Here is an 18,361-nt window from a genome sequence, read left to right as displayed (position 1 = left end):
GTCACAATATTGAGCTAATGAACACTTCAATCCCAGAATGTGAATAAAGGGTATGTCACATATATGCCATATACGTTCATTGATTTTCTACTGCTGACTATCATTTGCAAAGAGTTCTCTGTCTTGACAGTGTCAAAGCATATATTTAAATATGGATACAATTAGGTTTATGTGCGCATCACTTAAATTATACTTCAAGTGAAATTGTGCATCGACTGACTGGGAGCGATGTTCCGACAAAGCAAAGTGACAAAAACGTATCAGCAGAACCTGCGTCAATGTTCGACACGACTATTTGATCTGGTTTGCCTGCATGGTGGGGATGTGAGTGTGTGTGAGGAGGCTGTCATGGACAGGAGAGCGGCTCAGGAGGAAGAGTGGGCGGATTTAATCAGGTAGTTAATGATTGCCACAAAAATAATTTCAATGATACAGGGGGAAAAAAATTGAAAGTTGTCAAAGACGGTCACTCAAAGCTTCAACAATAGAGGTTCTTTATGTTTATTTTCACTGGGGTTTGGTATTTCAATGACTCTCCGATCAAAAGCAGTTTATCTCCCAGAACTTTGTCACCATCTGGGACTGACAACAGAGTCCAACTGATCTACTGTCGTTTCATTGTTGTATTAATGGCGTTCAAAGCAGAAAAGAGACCAACATGGGAGACAATTATGTGATCAGTTTAATATTGTTACTTTAATTTACATTTTTGGCATGTTTAAATGATTGTTTCAAGTGTAAAAACAACAAAAACCCATATGGAAGAAACACAAACTAACAGAAGAAAAGATGCTTTGGAGAGAAGACATGCGACAGCTGCAGGAGAACAAGATCAACTCCTCATTAAGTACAATCACCAGCAAAACAATAAAGTGTCTCCACCCCAGCATGCGTCGAAAAGACACGCTGCTGGAGCTTTTGCTTTCTTAGGAATACAAATAGCAGCAACTCAGGTTGTTTCAAATAATCTGATGCCTGAAGAGACACTTAATGAGCACAATTCAGTCCAACACCAGGCTGATAACCTTCTCCATCCACGCCTCCAAACCACTGATGTAGAAGTGGTCTGGGGTCCGGGACATGTTGGTGAAAGAGCTCGTGTCCTCCAGCATTTGGCTTCATTCTAATTATTTGGCAAGTCAAAGCTTGAGCAGTAGGTCCGCAGCCTGTTTTGGAGGAAATCGGAGTTCTCCAGGGAACCGTTTGGGTACCACTGCCGGAGAATTTTGCATGCAGTTTTCCAATTTCCAATACCTTCAAGATGTCCTCTATAATTAAAGCTGAGTTTTCCCACACAGGCACTCTGTAAAATGTACTTATCACAACAAAGCAGTGCAACGGTCGCTGAAGCACATGAATGTACAGTATTGACATACAATTGCTGCCTTTGTGGCCAGGGAGTAACTGCTTCTCGCCTCATAAATAGTCTGACTATAGGCCAAATATTACTGTCGTAACTAATACAACATACTAAGAGATTGGAAGAGTATTTTACATAAAAACAGTTTGTGGATAAAATCATCATACAGCAAAAATCATAAAATGACTGACACAATGCACGGTTTTTCCAAATATACCTGAGAGCAGCGAGCAATGGTTTCAGTATGGCTTCATTTTCAACATTCAGCTCTTCAGTCTCACACAAACGTTTAACTGCTATGCAGCGTTTAGTCTTTCATTCTTCTCAAAGGGTTTACGAGGTGAATATTAGCAAAAATTATGTTTTTTTTTTTTTTGGGGAGACATCTGACATCCATTTTCAAAAGAGAAAATAGACAACAGACAAGACCGATTTTTCGTTTTGTAAATCTCATCAAGAGACTGCCCCGACTTTTCTTTAAATGCAAACAATTGTAGTTTTTTTTTTTGGGGGGGTTTATTTTTGTGAAAAGCAAAACTGTGCTCAGAGGACATAAGTATAAGTAGACATGAAAACCATAAACTGTATGTTTGCATTAGGAAAAAAAACAAACATTCAAAGCATTGTCAATAAATAAAAGAGACACGGCAGACTCACCTGACTCACTGTTTCATCCTGTCATTTTGAACTTTACTGATCTCTGATTCTTCGTAAATGTACTGTGTGTTTATAACCGGCGTGTTTTAATGAAAGTGCATCATTTGCAATTAAGGTTCAAAAACCATCCAGAATAAAATCAAACTTACAGCTCGTCCTGACGGAACTCTCGCCTTCATTTGAATATCTGCCCTTCGAAACGCCTCAATTAGTTTTGATTCGTCTCAACAAATGTTTAGAACATGTAATCACGGCATAACTCTTTTGCGTTTCCACAGAACAAACCAAGGCCGCGTGTAGGAGGACGTACGGGAACAGAGCAGCTAGGTGTTTCAACTTTGCCCCAAGAGTGAACTCGCGGCTGCAGCTGCCGTTCCTCCGGAGGACTTTGTACCAGTCCCGCCACTGAGTGTCAGTAATACACCATTAATAGAAGCCGTACAGCCGAGCTCTGATAATGAGCCCAGCGTGGCTGCAGGCAGAGACGTTGGCACTCTGGATTTTTCTCACACGCATTATTGCTGATAACAAACGGGCTCCATTTGTTCTATCTGGATTTTCACATTCATTATTCTGGCGAGACCCTTTTTTGGCTTAACATGTCATTTCATTAATTTTACACCGTGTGATTGAACTGTCAAAAGTATTTTAGCCCTAAAACCTCATGTTGGTTTCAGTGTCTTACAGTACAAAATGATTTAATAATAAAACACATTTTAGGCACAAATGCAACATGAACACACTGAATTTTCATCGTTCCCTATAAAACATTTTTTTTTTTTTGCCAGCAAGTGATGTGATTTGAAGAGCATGAGGCGTCACAGTCGGCCCCTTACACCGAGGCCTCCTTTCAAGGAAACAGTTTGGAGTTCAGCAAGGTGGAGGCATTCTTTAGTGCCCAATGTTCCAAAATGTACTAGAGCTCAATCATTTGTCCTTGCCATGATTTCATCACTCAGCCTTCCTTTCCTTTCACGCGGCTCAGCCACTGAGAGGGTGCAGGTCCACTTTGACCTTCTCCCCCGTGCTCATCATACCGATGGTGGGATAGAAGCCTCCGATTGGTAGAGACACTTCCCTCCGGCCCACCACCATCCCATTTCGGGTGAAGAACACCTGTTCAAGCGAGAGAAAAGATGAATATTTGCACGGAGGGTCTGAGAGTCCTTAGCTTTACATTCCTGCATTGTGACAGCTTCTCACCATGACCTTCCTCCCCTCTAAGTCCTCGCCCTCCTCGATCCCATCTTCATTGTTGGCATACAAGTCATTCTGAACCTGCTCCAGCTTAGACACCACATCCAAGTCCCAGTCGTCACCGTCGTCTGGAAGGAAAGAAGAGGCGTACAGTTCAAGGTGGGGCACGGAGGAGCGCGGCGTTTTGAAGCAAGCCGGAACATTATGAAGACATTCACCTCCACCGTCAAGGTTGAAGTCACGTGGAAACATGATCCCGCAGCCCATAATGTCGCCTTCAAGGCAGCACGGCCCAAACGGGTCCCCGGCGCCACTGCCATGGAACAACTTCCCATCGTCTGCCAACGAGGAGGAGGGCCATCATCAAACATACATGAGTGAATGTGACGTTTAAAACACAAAATCTGCTACTTGTGATCACTCATGATCAAATTATTGATTGTGTTCAATATATTTCATCCAACAAAGATAGTGTCTGCAATGTCAGACATCAATTTCACTTTTTGTCAAAGTTTCACAATAGGAGTTTAGCGTCATTATCACAATAGCTGTAAAATTGGCACAAAATATAGTGAAATAAGATTTTTAATACCTAAAAACCAAAAAGTAGAATAAACTATTTATACCACAATCAGGTTCCGATCGTAATTTCACTCAAACTTTCCTCTGTAAGTAACAATAACAATAATAATAATAATAATAATAATAATAATAATATCCCACATTAGAGTGCATAGTCACATATAAAGGAAAGTTGTCTTTTGCTATGTTTTGCCTGTGTCTGGAGATTCCAGTCAGAATTGTATGGAGTTGGATGATAGTTTTGTTTTATTTTTAAGGCACAGAAATCACTAAAGATGTTCTTGTTGCCCAGTAGCAGTTTGAGTCATAGATAACTGGGCACTCGGTCTCACCGGCATGGTACGCTATCGAGCCTCTGCTCCAACCAGGATGTCTATTTTTCGGGTAGTCCTAAAAAGAAAAGAGAAACGAGTTGATAACTTAATGTACAGCAAACTTCAACGAACACAAGCAGCCTGTCTTACTCGCCTTCTTTTTCAAAAACAAAATGAAAAGGTTTATCTCAGAAAAAAAAGTCTCGCAGTGAGAATGTTCCCATTTGAACCCAGTGGGAGTTTGCATGTTGCTCCATGCACCTGGTACTCTTGTTTCCTTCCACAGACCAAACACAGACACATCAAGTAAATCGGTCTCCTTATTTTGTAGTCGGAGTAATCTGCCCGCTCTGGGTTTGCCCTGTGATGGAATGGCAACCTGTCCATAGCGTACCCCCGCCTCCACCCAGTCAGCTGGGATCAGGTCCAGCACCTCGATTACATAAATACAGAGACTAAGTTACACAAGCTGGATGGATGTACTGAACCTCAGTTGAACATTACACAGGGCAAACTAGATCGTAAGAAAGAGTAAAAGTGAAACTGTATCACAGGACAAAGGAGATAAAGTGCACAGAAAAGCGACACAATAAGAACAAACACTCCCAAAACAAGACGGGTACGATTTCCCATCAGCAGACTGATGCGCCTTGCAGGAGATGACGTTGGACAGAACAAAACCTCAGGAATGACCGTTTGATGGATTTATGATGCTCCACCAAAGCCGCAGACACACAGAGAAAAACAATTCCCGAGAAACAATCAGCAAAATGAAAGAGCGCCATTCACCACTGTGTCTGACCCCGGGGGCACGACATGCCCACACAGTAACTAACAGTGGAGGAGTCGGGGGCGGGGGGAGGCGGGGGCTCAACGTCTGCCGCCATAATCCATCACCTCCGAAGCTGAGAGCGATATCCCAGCAGGCAAAGCCTCGCTAGAGTGACGCGCAATCAATTAATGTCCAATAACTGAAAACGAGAAGCAGCGAACATGTTGGTAGAAAACATCTGTAGCACACCTCATATATTTGTTTTGTAACACAAATACTGGCACATTTGAAATCATTACGGAGTTTTGTTTACATGAAACTGGATGTGCACCGAGTTCATGATCATTTAGGCTGAGGGCGAAGTAGCAGACTGCATCTCTGATATGTAAACATTCATCAGGTCTTCTCTCTGACCTACTATAGTTCCACATTATGGACCGTCATCTCCTGCCAACAATGTTGAGGATTAAATACCTCTTAACTGAGCCAAACTGAACTGGAGATTCACCTTAGAGGACCTTAGGGTGTGAAGACCTCCTGTTCCTGTTTTCATCATTCCTGTTTATGTGTACCATAACTGAGGATCTGAAAATGGGCAGTACACTTTGTAAACTGGGTGAGATTTTCTCATCCTCAATCAGCACCACTTCCCCCAATCTTGAAGGCAGTTTTTTCCATCAGCGTGGAAAAAGGAACGACCTGCTCTGTATGGAAAACCAGACGTGGGGTTTAAAATGAGACAATATTTATTCTGTTGTTAGCTTTCCCCCTTTTGGTCATCCATCAGCCAAGACTGGAAACAGTGAGAGCAGTATGATGGAGAGCGATGACGAGGGGCTGGAGTATGGAAGGAGGAGATTTCTTTAACTGCTGAGAGTGCACAGTGAATTACAGCCAATACTAGTATCAGTGACATGTGGTCATTATCTGCATGACTAAAGGAGGGGGACTCATACCCTGCGCGCCAGCCCCAGGGCGATGTAACACTTCTCTCCAGCATCTGTGATCTCCAGCTCATAGTAGTGGAAGCGTGTGTTGAGAGGGCGGCGGGCCTGAGCCAATCCCACGTCCACAATGCTTTTCCCGTTGCCGACGTATTCCAGCAGCTGTGGACAGGAAACACAAACGCAGGTTAGAGGGCAACTACCCGAGGCTGAGGTCAGGATAATATGTGATTTATGTATGCAAATGCTCATTTATAAATATCTCCACAGATCATGTAAAAACGTCTTAAAAATCATAAAAATGTGATCGTACGGGTCCAAGAAAACCAAAAGACAAAAACTTGAGAAACTGCCGACTCCAGTGTTTCAGCAAATCAGGATTAGAGTGTTCGCAGCCGCTCTCAGAGGCAGAAGTCACAAGTGAAAAAGGTTTTGTTTATCTCATTACATTAGCTCACTTTAGTGAGCCAGGGCCGTCACCAGAGGTATGAAGCTAAATATAAGAATAACATGTAAATACTTAACTATGCAGTTATCAGGTATAGTCTTTATTAATAGGTGGAGTTTTTTTTACTTGTAAACTTTCAAAGTGTGTTTGTTGTTTCAGTGTTTTCATTTCATTTTGCATTCTTGCAACCCTGCCAGCATGGAGCAATACTTCAAACCAAGACAAGATAAAGTTTGAGTCCCTCGTGTTTCCAAGCTGGAGCGAGATTTCACCCCGAAGGAACTATTGAACATGACGTCTGTGACGAGAGAACAGGCAGTGAGCAACCAGCTCGGACAGCAGATCAGATTCAGGACAAAAAGCTTCCCCCCACAAACAACCTTGTTGGCTCAATGAATGGGAAACATAAAGCGAGCGCAGATCGGAGCCCGGGCTGTCAATGTCAACGTTTCACTTTTACAAGGTCTGAAACCCTGACTTGCTGCGGAGGAGACAGCGGCTCTATCGGCAGTATGTTCACTCCTGTTAAAAGGTGTGAAACTGGAGGAAGCGTTTAATTAAACGATAGTGACGACACTGCATTTCACTGCTTGTGGAAACGTGTCAGACTCTGCAGTGGAATGGCTGGTGCCTCCATCTCAGGTGGATAAAGTTGGCAGCTAATGAGAGAGCTGATGTTTTATTCACGTCATCCCCCCAAAAAGATCACACAAGGAAAAATAGGTTGCAGTGTCATGCAATCCCTCCGCTCCGGGAAAAAAAAAAATCAGGGCAGGATCTGATTCTTCACCCCTGCATCGAACTATTTGGAAGCTGAACAGCAGAGGGAAACGGGGGGGGGGGGCATGACTGTTTATTACAGGCACCAGGAGAAATCAACACAGCCAATTAAATCCACTCCCAGGGAGACCGTCCACAATGTCGGCAGAGCAGCAGATAAAAACATAATATGACCATGTGAGTGAAACTACATGACTTACAGCTCATTATCAAAATGGTTCTCCACTTGCCTGGTTGGTCTTCATGGTTTTCTTTTTTTTATGAGGCATAAAGTTCTCTTGTGAAAATTCTATTTTCAGTCGTCAGTATTTTTTCTGCTTCAACGACTTGTCTGTCAATTCTGCCTCCAGAAGAATCACCTACTCATCTTAGTGGGGATGTAAAATGGACCGGAGGCAGCCTGCTCTCGCATTCGTTAAACCAAGAGTTTTATCTACTCACAGCTTGATTTCGTCAGGATATTCACATCACTTCAAATGGTGTGCAGCTGCTTCAAGGTTGTAAATGTGTCTCGCCTAACTAAATCAAACCGAATATTCAATCTCTCACTAATCTGTAAACGGCGTACGTTTATTTGTCGACTATAGGATTTAATGATATTAGATCGTCGACCAGAACATTAATTATCGTATAATTATTTTTGAGATTTTTTTTTCTCAAATTTCCATCTCTTTCATAGACTTCCTTTTAACTTTCGTTTGTGGGGAAAAACAACAACCCTTAGGTGGGTTGAGAGCAGAGGCTCAATTGTTAAGCAGCTGAGAGGCATAACCAGGAATTGATCTGAAGCTCTTATCCATCAGTCCCTCTTCATGTTAGAATACGAACCGCTGTTACTAATTACAACATAATACATTTCCACCAGGAGACAATAAACAATAACCAGAATAATCTCACCTGAACATAAGAGTTTCATGGCAACAGATTCTCGGAGTGACAGTTAACGTCGCTTAGAGAACACCTCGACTGAGTCCAATATGGATTTATCGGACTGTGTCGTTTACTCAGATCCACCACTTATCAGCAACACTCAGACTCTTCTTTCATATTTACCACACGATAACAGTTTGAAAATTTCCCAAATCACCAGTCCAAGCTGAGCCGTTTGGGGGCAAACCTGGTGAATGTCTGCACACGTCAGGACTTGGGTGTGTACCTTATCGTTACAAGCGTCACTAATTTCCCATTGCTCTTTAATAATATTGTCTGACTCATGACGAAGTGTTGAAAAGCATACTTACAATCGCTTTATCGGGACCCGACACAAAGTATTTTTACCCGATCCTTTTTCCAACTTATCCAGGTCTCGAGTCTACATGACTCACAATTCAACAATGGCTGGAGATTTAGGTGCCTTATTATTGTCATGGTTAATGTAGCCCTGAGCTGTTATTCTCAATCACAAATGAGAAGCAGGCTGGAGTGGCCTGGTGAGATCTGTTCTCTTTTATTCCAACAAAGACCTTTTTTCTTTTCTTTTTTTTTTTCCACCCAGCCAACACCGACTGAAATGACTCACTTGAGAGAATTTATCAGATTTCGCTCGGCTCCATCTGGACTCACAAAAGCTGCCGAAGGACTCACCGTTCCAGTCACCTTCACGTCATGGAGACGGCTCCAGTCCTCTTCATGACTGTCTACAATCATTTGTCCATCGTCCTCCTCCGGCCCCCATTCAGCGTTAAGGTTCAGCAACACTTCCTCCCCAAGCGAGTGCATCCCTACTGCAGGGTACAGAGCGTCGGGAGGGTCCGCCATCTCCACACTGCCGACCTGAACACACAAGCAGACACAATGGAATTCAAGGAAAGTAGCAGCGATGTGGCAACCCGACGACTCGGAGACATCCAGTCCTTAAAAAAAAACCTAAGTAAAAAGTGTGGTTGTCTTATATTGAGGGTAAAATCTTCATCCACGCCACATTATTGAAAATCTCTATTAGACCAAAAACTTTTTGTTCCAGAAATACTGAAGCAATTTTGTAGCGGAGTGAGTCATCACAATTATTATTTTTTTTTTTTATTAAATTCCTTTATTAAACAAGACTTGATCAAAAGGGAGGGTCCAGGGTTGAACGTGTTTGAAGTGGTAGTTGGCATTTCACTCAAAACAACAGGGTTTATTCTGAAAAAGTCAGTGCAATAGGTGGACAACTGGATCAGCTACATCCCCTACAGCACAGTACAAGATATACACATGGTTGGGCTAGTTTGATTAAAAAAACAAACAAAAAGAAAACCCCACAAGGGTTCTCTACATTAAATGTTTTGGAACCTCACCTCAGGTCTTTTTAAACCAAACCATAAATCTTTACCTCTGCGCTGCAGTCCTGAGGAGGTGGCAGCCCCGCACGAAAGCTTCCCCACAATAACAGATTTTACTTCGCCAGTTTGGAGGAGGCGAGGAGAAGTACGACATAAACAAGCGACTTCGGCTGCAAAGCGATGAGCCTCTGGCGGCGATTCATGAAGCCTTTGATGCGCGGCACAAATCGCTAAATACTTGAGCTCATTTGCCTAAACTCAAGATTGTCCGATAAATCCACAGCTCACAATACTTTATAAAAGGAAATACTTACTTCACTCCCATTCCGGGTGAAAAACACTGTGAGCTGTCCATTGTCAGGGTCCAGGGATATTCCACAACCAATCTTGTCCCCTGTGCAGCATTTTGGACCGAACTGCTGTCCTACGGTTTTGCCGTTATACAGCCTGATGAAGGACAAGAGGATGAGGATGAGGATGGCGGAAGAACTGATAAGTTGAAAGACCTTGTGAAGTTTGCTACCGCATTGTGAAGATTTTTTTTTTTTTTAACAACACAAGGACACTCAGGAAAATCCTTGAGCACAATAACATACAAATAAACTGTACACAATGAGCGACTTTGCTGCTGAATCTGTCTTGTTAAAAAAAATAAAACACCTCATTTCTTTCATATTTACTGTCACTTCATTACTGTCAAAGCACTAATGAGACAGAAAATACAAATCAAAGATAATGATGTTACATTTGTTTCTTGAAAAAGTGCTAATTTATCTTGGTGGAATATCGTCCAATGCTTCTCTACGGTTCGTTTCTCAGTGAGTTGACGTGCCACAATGTCACATTATCTTACAGCACTCTTATAGGAAAGGAGAGAGGCACTCCAGGTAGAGCACTCAAAACACAGGGAATCCCAGCTTTGTTGTATCATAACAGCTTTGTTGAAAACAAATGCACAGCCACTCAAATGTTCATCCAGATCCTGACGTAGAGTACCTCGAAAAACTTTTCCCAATAAACTTTTTCAGTGGTTCATCAGGTGTGAGCGGAAACTACCCAAGCAAAAGTTATCTCCATTAGCCCGCTGCATGTCGGAAGTCAGCTTCACGTACTTGCCGTCATCAGCATGAAAAGCCACAGACTGCGGGAGCCAGCCTGGCTGATGGTCCAGTTTGTAGAGCTGAGGCACCAAACCGACAGCAATCATTCCCCTCACTCCTGTGTCCCTGATAGTCACCTGAAAAGATTAAAAACAAAAATCCCAGTGGAAATCTCTTTTTTGTTGTTGAAAGTTGCACACTTGTTTCAGATTTTAATCATGAGGATTTCTTTAGATCAACACCAGGAAGACATGAGGACCGAAAAACAGTCAGAAGCTGTGATTTCATATTTTTTCTAAATGAGTGTAATAATATTCTTCCCCTGTGAACACCAGACTGGAATTAAGAGCCGCCTGTTTTTTTTTTTTTTTTTTTTAATGAGACAGGTAATAAATTGCTCATTATCACATGGGAGAGACTTTAATATGGTGAGACTGTATCAGCAGAGATCAGACACAGGAGGGTTCAGTAGGGGGTGAAGGACATTGATGTATGTCTTATCTTCTGGTGGATGCTGTCAGACATGGCTGAGTCACTCATTGTCATGAATTTTAAAAAACATGCACATTTCCAGTACTCGTGCTCAAACACAGTACTCATCATTTACAGGCCACGTCTGCCTGAGGTTTGAACAGACAAAAAAGGACTTTATTCGAGTGTGCTCCCACTCAAAAACTACCCAGTAAAAAAAAAAAGTGTTTTCAGACGTGCAGCCATGAGTGTGTTGGTCCTTAAGCGACATGTGATGAGAGACACCGCTGTCTGAGCCAGCAAACATTAACCACGCACATAAAAAGAAGTTCATGTGAGCTTGAAGATAGTATACATCGTTCACAAAGTGTATTCACTCTGTTACAGTGTTGAACAATGAAAATGCTAATTACTGTGAATGACTAATTACTGAAAATAACTCGTGACTTGGAAAAGACAGTTCAGCTCTCAGCAGTGTGTGGGTCAGTCTGACAACTCAAAGTTCAGCTGAAGTTACATCAGTCAGTCAGGAAATGGACCGCTGCCCACACATTTTTTCGTTCCGTTTGAGTCAATCCGTATTTGTTAATATTATGCAGGATTTTCAAGTGCAAGCACTCAACTACACATGCTCCCACGAGGGGGTTGTAATTTCCAGCAGACAAGCAAAAGTCAGCGTACCACCTGTTTTGGAAATATATTAATTTATGCACTAATGACAAGAAGAAGCAGCAACAGACAGCTCTCTCAAGGAGGAGCAAATGTTTTTGTGTACTTCCAAAGTAATGGGCAACACGCTCACTAAAACTTCAGAAACTGTAACTGGGATATCGACGCTATAATAATAAATATTCAGAACTACCACTGCACCACTGGCATAAATACTGGCTTTTGAGTAATGCACTACTTTATCCCATAACGTTATGAGAAACAGAGGTTCTGACTGTCTTTTGGCTCCTTCTTGAATACCTGCAGACAGCAGCGGGATCTCTGGGCTTCTTCGTAACGACAGTTATAACTGATAGAATGAGTCAAGAGAGGATGACAGCATGAAGCACACAATTAAATCATATGTCATTATTATCATTTTCCCCAACTGAAGATCTGTTTTCTTTACAGGAAAACCTCCTACCACTCAATAACGTCTTCAATCCAACTCCAAATTGTGTGGTATCTTTATGGCGCAAGCTCACACAGCCGTTCAAAGTCTAGGCCCTCCAGTAAAAAAGCTCTCCCGCGCCGCTGTTATCATAACTGCATGCTGACCAGATGACATCAGCCCTCGGGAGGCCAACGTGGACGCAATGCAATTGGCGCATTTCTGGCAAATGCAGAGCAAGGAGAAGGGGAAACTTTAAAGTGCTTTCCCATGACCTCAACACTGTTCTCCACAAAGCTAGAAGTAATACTGTACGTCTGTTTTCTGTCTCAGTGCCTAACAGGAAGGTGAAGCCTCAAATTTGCTATCGCACCGACCATCGGCCATGCTCCTGACAATCATTTATTGTTCAGTACCGGGGTTTTTTTTCTTTTCGCAAATGGTTTTCCCCCCGCCCTTCATCCTTCACAACTCCCACGAATTGAGTCAGAAGGATGTAACACACGCAGGTTTAAAGATTGGGGATAGTTACTATTTCGCTACGTCAGAACAGGCAGGATGTGTTTGTTAGGCAAGTTCAAACACGACTTATTCTGCAACCGCCACCGGCCTGGGATGTTTGTGCAGAACTGTATCCAGAGTCCCCACATTGTGAAATAAACAGACCGTGTTTGATTCATAGCGACCTGTGTCTGATTTGGGAAACAATTTGTTTGGGCCAGGAAAGCTGAATCTCCAGATCCAGCAGGTCAACGGCGCCACTTAAAACATTACTGTGTGTGCAGCTGCACTAAACCTTTCTATAGAAATTACGGAGCTGAAGTGGGTAAATAACATTTTACTAATTAGTTGGAATAGATCAAAATGGACAGAATCTCAAATCCAATCAACTCCAAGCTTGTGCATTTCAACCTTGTAGCAACAAACAGTGTCATGATATATATTTCTATTGCCATGGAGCACAGACTTAACAGCACAAGTTAAAAGATACTGATCATAAAATGAGGCAGATAGAAACATGAGCATAAACGTTGGTTTGGAAGGGGAATCATAAACCAATTTTCAAACCTGAGGCTTTTATATGTGAGCGCTCATGTGAAATCCATAAACTGCCATTGAAGTAATTACCAAGATGTCAAGTTGGTAAAATCCTCTATATTCTGTGTGAATGGCACACATGCAGTGGCTGATGCCGCTCTCTCTAAACTGTCTGAACAATGAAAAAGGTGTTTGAGGGACAGGGGCAGTGTGGTGTGACCAATCTGCTTAGTATGCAGAGGGAAAAGTGTTGTGCATTTCTTGGCATCTGGTGCACGACTCTTAAGAATCAGCTTTGGCTTCAACCTTTACTGTATGCCTTGTTCCAGCACACAATTCTACAAAGGCCCCGCCAAGTGATTCCACAAATCTATTTCCAAGTTAAAACAGCTTTGTTTTTCAACTACATGCGATTCCCAGGAGTTGACAGGGTGTCTTTCTCATCATGACTCAAGAAGATGAAGACAAGCAGATCTGTAAGCATGATGACTTGTGAGGTCTGCTCTCAACACAGGGTGGAGGCTGTTTCCTTCATGCACAATGAAGGACACATACAGACACATCCACACAGGTGGGTGCAGTCGAGAGTACTGAAGTGGATTTGCTGTGATGCCATTGAAACTCCCACACACTCGGCGCAGTCAGCGGATGAGGGGAGCTGATGGCTAAAGAGGTGACTGATGCTCTGCTTCTAATTTCTTATATTCAGTGGTTGAGATGAAATGCAGCTACAGGGAACGCGGCAGAATTCCTCCAGAAAACAGTACCCACCAAACTGCTGAGAAATGAATACCTCAAATATTAATGAACGACTGCTAATGAGTCATAGCTGCACATTTGGCCATCTTTCTCCTGACATGCACAGATTTTGACGCTGTATGATACTGCATACTTTTGGATGCCTCGGAGACAAAGATCCAACAAATAGCTTTAAGCAACACAAGTTCCGCTTGTGTTCACATTGAATAACTGCGACTAAAAATAATCATTAGCTACAAATAATAAGCAGACTGTATTTACCCAGACATTTTGTTTGTGGTCCACGAGAAATAGTATAAAAAAAATCAAACCAATTCAAAATACACGACCGTGTTTTCTTATTTTAAAGAGGAACTCTTAGTAGATAAAGCATATATATATATATATATATATATATATAAAGCACATGTCAAACATTGAGAAGCTGCTGTTTTGACTTTATCCAGTTGATGGATGTTTTTCACAGGTGTATGTAGATTTTATTTTAATCTTCTAAAAAGATGTTAAAGTTACCTCCCATTTGGTTTTGCCGAACTGTATTACCAACAGTGCAATTCAACGTACACATTTATTTACAAAAATCACTACATTGATTATCATATTACAAAATCAATTCCGAGTTATTTTGTTTTGCATTTAAGTGGTCATGCAAATATTTGTAGGTTTGCTTTTTTTTTTCAGTGTATAATTCCCGCATATCATACTGACTATATTACTCTTTAACAGTAAATAATAAAATACACTGATGTAACTGCTCAAGATCACTTTCACTGTAGAATATCTACTGAATATTTCTGAGCTTTGTAGCCATATAAAAAATATTTTAATATACATTATAAGCCATTTGTGGTGATCATTTTCTGATAAAACAAGTAATGTGTATACATAATGCCTATCACAACTTCCCAGTGTGCAATGGCATAAATAATCCTCCATCTCCTATACAGCTCGTGTGGCAATGGGAAAAACTCTTACATACAACATACTGGTCCATAAAACATATCTATGAGCTCTCATAACTTTTCATTTCTTTGGTCTGCAGTGAATAGTGTGAGAACTGTGTGAGTTATTAAATCACTTCAGTCTGCTGTAAAGGTCATAACTGTGGGAGCTAAAAGCTTTCAGAACAGTGTTGAACTGTCAAAATATGACAACAGCCCAGCTTATAACTGCAGGAGACTTCTTTAACTTTAACTGATGATCTTTGTTGGCATACAAAATACCTGTTATATCAATAAATAGAATGTTGGCAGTGAAGAAACAAAATATAATTAAAAAATTAAGATCAAAGCACAATTTGAGATATATAATATTGATGGGAGAATCCTGGATTAAGTTCAGGCCATGAACTCTTACCTCAAAGTAGCGATTTCTTCTCGACAACGATCTGCCGGCCACAAAACAGCCGACCTCATCTGAGTTTCCATGATACCTGGAAAGGAGGAAAAACATCCAAATGAGGACAAAATGTGACACTGATAAGTAAAAAAAAAAAAAAAGACAAGATGACAAATTAGTTTCTGCTAGTGAAGAGCAAAAGCACTGAATAGTAATCATTCGTATGGTTTATCTCAGCTTCAAAAATCATGACGATCAGGGACACCTGCTTGTTTGAGACATTTATACAGTCGTATCAGCATCATTAATGACACGTGGAAAAACAAGTAATTATGCACAGCAGCAGGAACAAGGACCTAAACAATGTAATAAAAACACACACATTTATCTAACATAGTACCTACAATGTAAATACCGATATTTTATCATGAGACTGGATCCAAAAACAATTTGGTAAGAATCTGCACATCACTAGTTTTTTTTCCCCCCCTCTACCACCTCTTCAGGTGGTATTGTTCTTTGTTGTTACCTGAGTATGTCTCCTACTCGCTGCATCTTTTTGAGCCTCTCCCGGTAACGGATGACTCGCACTTCATGTATGTCTCGAATTCGTCTCCTCCAGTTCATGAAGCGATGATGAAGGTTTCTGTCGTCCATGTCTGAAAATCATTACAGTCTAGGACACAAAAAGCACATTTCATCCAAAAAATAATTAGTTAATAAATAAACATTTCTTTGAATAAACTCTATGGACACAACGTTTTATGTGCGTCATGCTGCTGTATCATTTTCTAACGTAATTTAAATCAGTGGTTCTCTAGTTGTGGACTGCCGCTCTGCAGAGCAGCAAAAAAACATCTGGGGTTCAGATGATTGAGTTTTGTATAGGGGGTGGGGTGGCGGGGGGAAGCATTCATTATGTTAAAACACAGAATTTAAGAACTGAATTGAGCAATGGACAAATTGAAATGATGAAATAAGTATGCATGCGATATTACCATATTTTTAATTAAAAGCATACAACCAGCACGAGAAGATTATCCTTTGCGTTGCCTATGAATCTCTACAGATGTTAAGGAAAATATCTTGCAATGTGAAAAATCTTAGTCTGATAATCTGATTTCACCAGAAAGACACATCAGAAGCAATTAAGCATTAGTGCACTCAGAAAACTATGAGATGAACAGAACGGGATCGTGGTTAATATACTAGTCCTCCTTAAAACAAACATCTTTGACCAGATCGTGATTATTGCTGTTGCCTGACAACACCAAGGACCTCAGTTTGATTTGATCTTCACACCCTCCCTGCGAGGAGTTTGTGTTTTTCCATTTCTGTTTAACCCCACATTCCTAGGACAAGCAAAGACCTGGACCGTGCTGACAACACACAGAAGTGAATACTAGTCCCCAGCTACATTGGCTTTGTTATGATCAAGTGTCTCCCTTTAGTGTCTTTCACCCAATATTAACTGGGACTTGAAGAATAGTCTGGTTCTTTTGATAATTCCCATGCATGGGAGGAACTCAGACTCTGTCACCTTTCCCAAGATCTGAATAAAGATATTGTAATTTATTAAATCGGGAGAGTTGGGCTGTGGTTAAAGGTCATTTTATCCAATCCTCACGTCTTTAGTCAGATATCTAAAAAGTTATTAAATGGTTGGAATCACACACTAAAGTTCTCTAATATCCACCAAATTGCTAATTTTCCCAAATAAAACTTTTGGAGCAAAATGGGAAGGCCTCCAACCTTGAAGATGAGCACAGTATAGTTGTTGTTGTGCTTTGTTTATTAACTTGAGGTTCTACTTCGTTTAAACGATTCATTCATTGTGATTTTCACAGTCTTCAGTCAATGAGCTGATCGTTTTAATGTTCTAAGCCACACCTCTACTGTACTTGTATCTAATGTTATGTAACCTTAGAGAATACAGGGTGAAACAGTTGAAAGCACCTTTTCACGAAGGTTTGTTGTTTATTTGTTGACCTAAATCACAGGTGTATTTTTACACGGATGAGATGACACAAATCAATCTGTATAAAATAAGATACAACCACCATACTAAGTGTTGTTAATGGTTTCTTGGTTGCGGTGTTAATAATAAAATAAAGATGACTGTATACAATAAAATCATCAACAATATTTTGATTAATGAAAAGACATTTCAGTTTAATCCGTTTAGCGCTTAGCAACTTCCCGGTTTTCCAATTTCCGAGTCTGTCTTGAACGCACCGCCGGCTTCGGCCGGCTAGCTGCTTTTAACATTACCGCGCTCCGCGACTCGTTTTACCCCAAAATCCTGATTTATTCTAGGCCGGACACACACTAGTCAAAGCGTTTCTGTCTTATGTTAACTGCTTACTGGTTTATAACTTGTAACGCGTCGTCCTTCGTGTTTTCTTCCAGTTTTAAGACGGTGAAGTCTGTCACTTTGCATCCAACCTGCCCCGCCGGAAGTCCCGCCTCCGCGACCAATCAGATTAGAGCATGGCCCCCGCGAGGAGCCTTTAACCTGCGCGTTGCCGCGTGGTTTTCGTTTGTTTTCGAAAACATCCATCTTGTTCCTGAAAGAAGGAAAACCAGAATGTCACACTCAAAATTAGAAAAATATCGCCCTCGACATTATGATTCAGCCGATTGTATCTGCAATCAGGTTTAGCTTTGCTATTTTAGAATAATTTATTTACCGCGTTACATCTCAGATGTACTTGGTAGAATATAAAACCCCCAGACCTCTGGGGTCCTCAGGAGGTTTACTCAGTGTTCCTAGAGTCAGAAATAAACAAGGTGAACCGGCTTTTAGTTCCTACGCTCACCTGTGGAACAAACTCCCTAAACACCTGAAGACCGCTGACACTCACTTCTTTTAAATCAAGACTTAAAACATTCTTATTACTTTATTAAACTTATCTTAAGAAATCTTTTACCTTATTTAATATACTTTTCTTCATTATTTGTTTTAATGCATTTCTTTCATTTCCTCTAAAGCTTTAATACATTTCTTTTATTCTATATGTCGTTTAATTTCTTTCTTTGTAAAGCACTGTAAATTGCCATGTGTTTGAATAGTGCTCTATAAATAAACTTGCCTTGCCCTGCTTACCTCTTCTGACGTCACATGTTATTTCACATAGCAGGGCACCTGAACGTCTCAAAAATGTAAAAACTATATTTCTGTTACCACTAAAAGTCAAAATCACAAGTGGTGCTGTGACATAAGTATCAATCCTAAAAA

General features: G+C 41.1%; 1 protein-coding gene across 1 annotated transcript; it reads right to left on the bottom strand.

Moving 5' to 3' along the window:
• Positions 1–2,532: 2,532 nt before the first annotated feature.
• On the bottom strand, positions 2,533–17,603 carry spryd3 (SPRY domain containing 3). Its single transcript, XM_080461567.1, has 11 exons — positions 17,489–17,603; positions 15,653–15,799; positions 15,142–15,217; positions 10,431–10,555; positions 9,633–9,765; positions 8,639–8,827; positions 5,839–5,988; positions 4,129–4,186; positions 3,433–3,552; positions 3,221–3,342; positions 2,533–3,133 (listed from the first exon to the last, which is right to left on the bottom strand). Exons 2-11 carry the CDS (start codon positions 15,778–15,780, stop codon positions 2,999–3,001), a joined length of 1,236 nt encoding a protein of 411 aa, XP_080317693.1. The 5' UTR covers positions 15,781–15,799; positions 17,489–17,603; the 3' UTR covers positions 2,533–2,998.
• Positions 17,604–18,361: the final 758 nt, after the last annotated feature.

This window comes from Lipophrys pholis, assembly GCF_963383615.2.
Source record: "Lipophrys pholis genome assembly, chromosome: 4".
Classification (NCBI taxonomy): Eukaryota; Metazoa; Chordata; class Actinopteri; order Blenniiformes; family Blenniidae; genus Lipophrys; species Lipophrys pholis.
The sequence above is the reverse complement of the archived record's forward strand: the minus strand, read 5'-3'. Positions and strand labels throughout refer to the sequence as shown.

What these genes read in the sequence shown, in the direction of transcription:
- spryd3 (XM_080461567.1), bottom strand. Translation starts at nt 15,780, where the DNA reads ATGGACGACAGAAACCTTCATCATCGCTTCATGAACTGGAGGAGACGA. An exon ending in GAAGAAATCGCTACTTTGAG is followed by an intron (nt 10,556 to 15,141) that starts GTAAGAGTTCAT and finishes TAATCTTTTCAG; the next exon opens with GTGACTATCAGGGACACAGG. An exon ending in TTTCATGCTGATGACGGCAA is followed by an intron (nt 9,766 to 10,430) that starts GTACGTGAAGCT and finishes GTCCTTCATCAG; the next exon opens with GCTGTATAACGGCAAAACCG.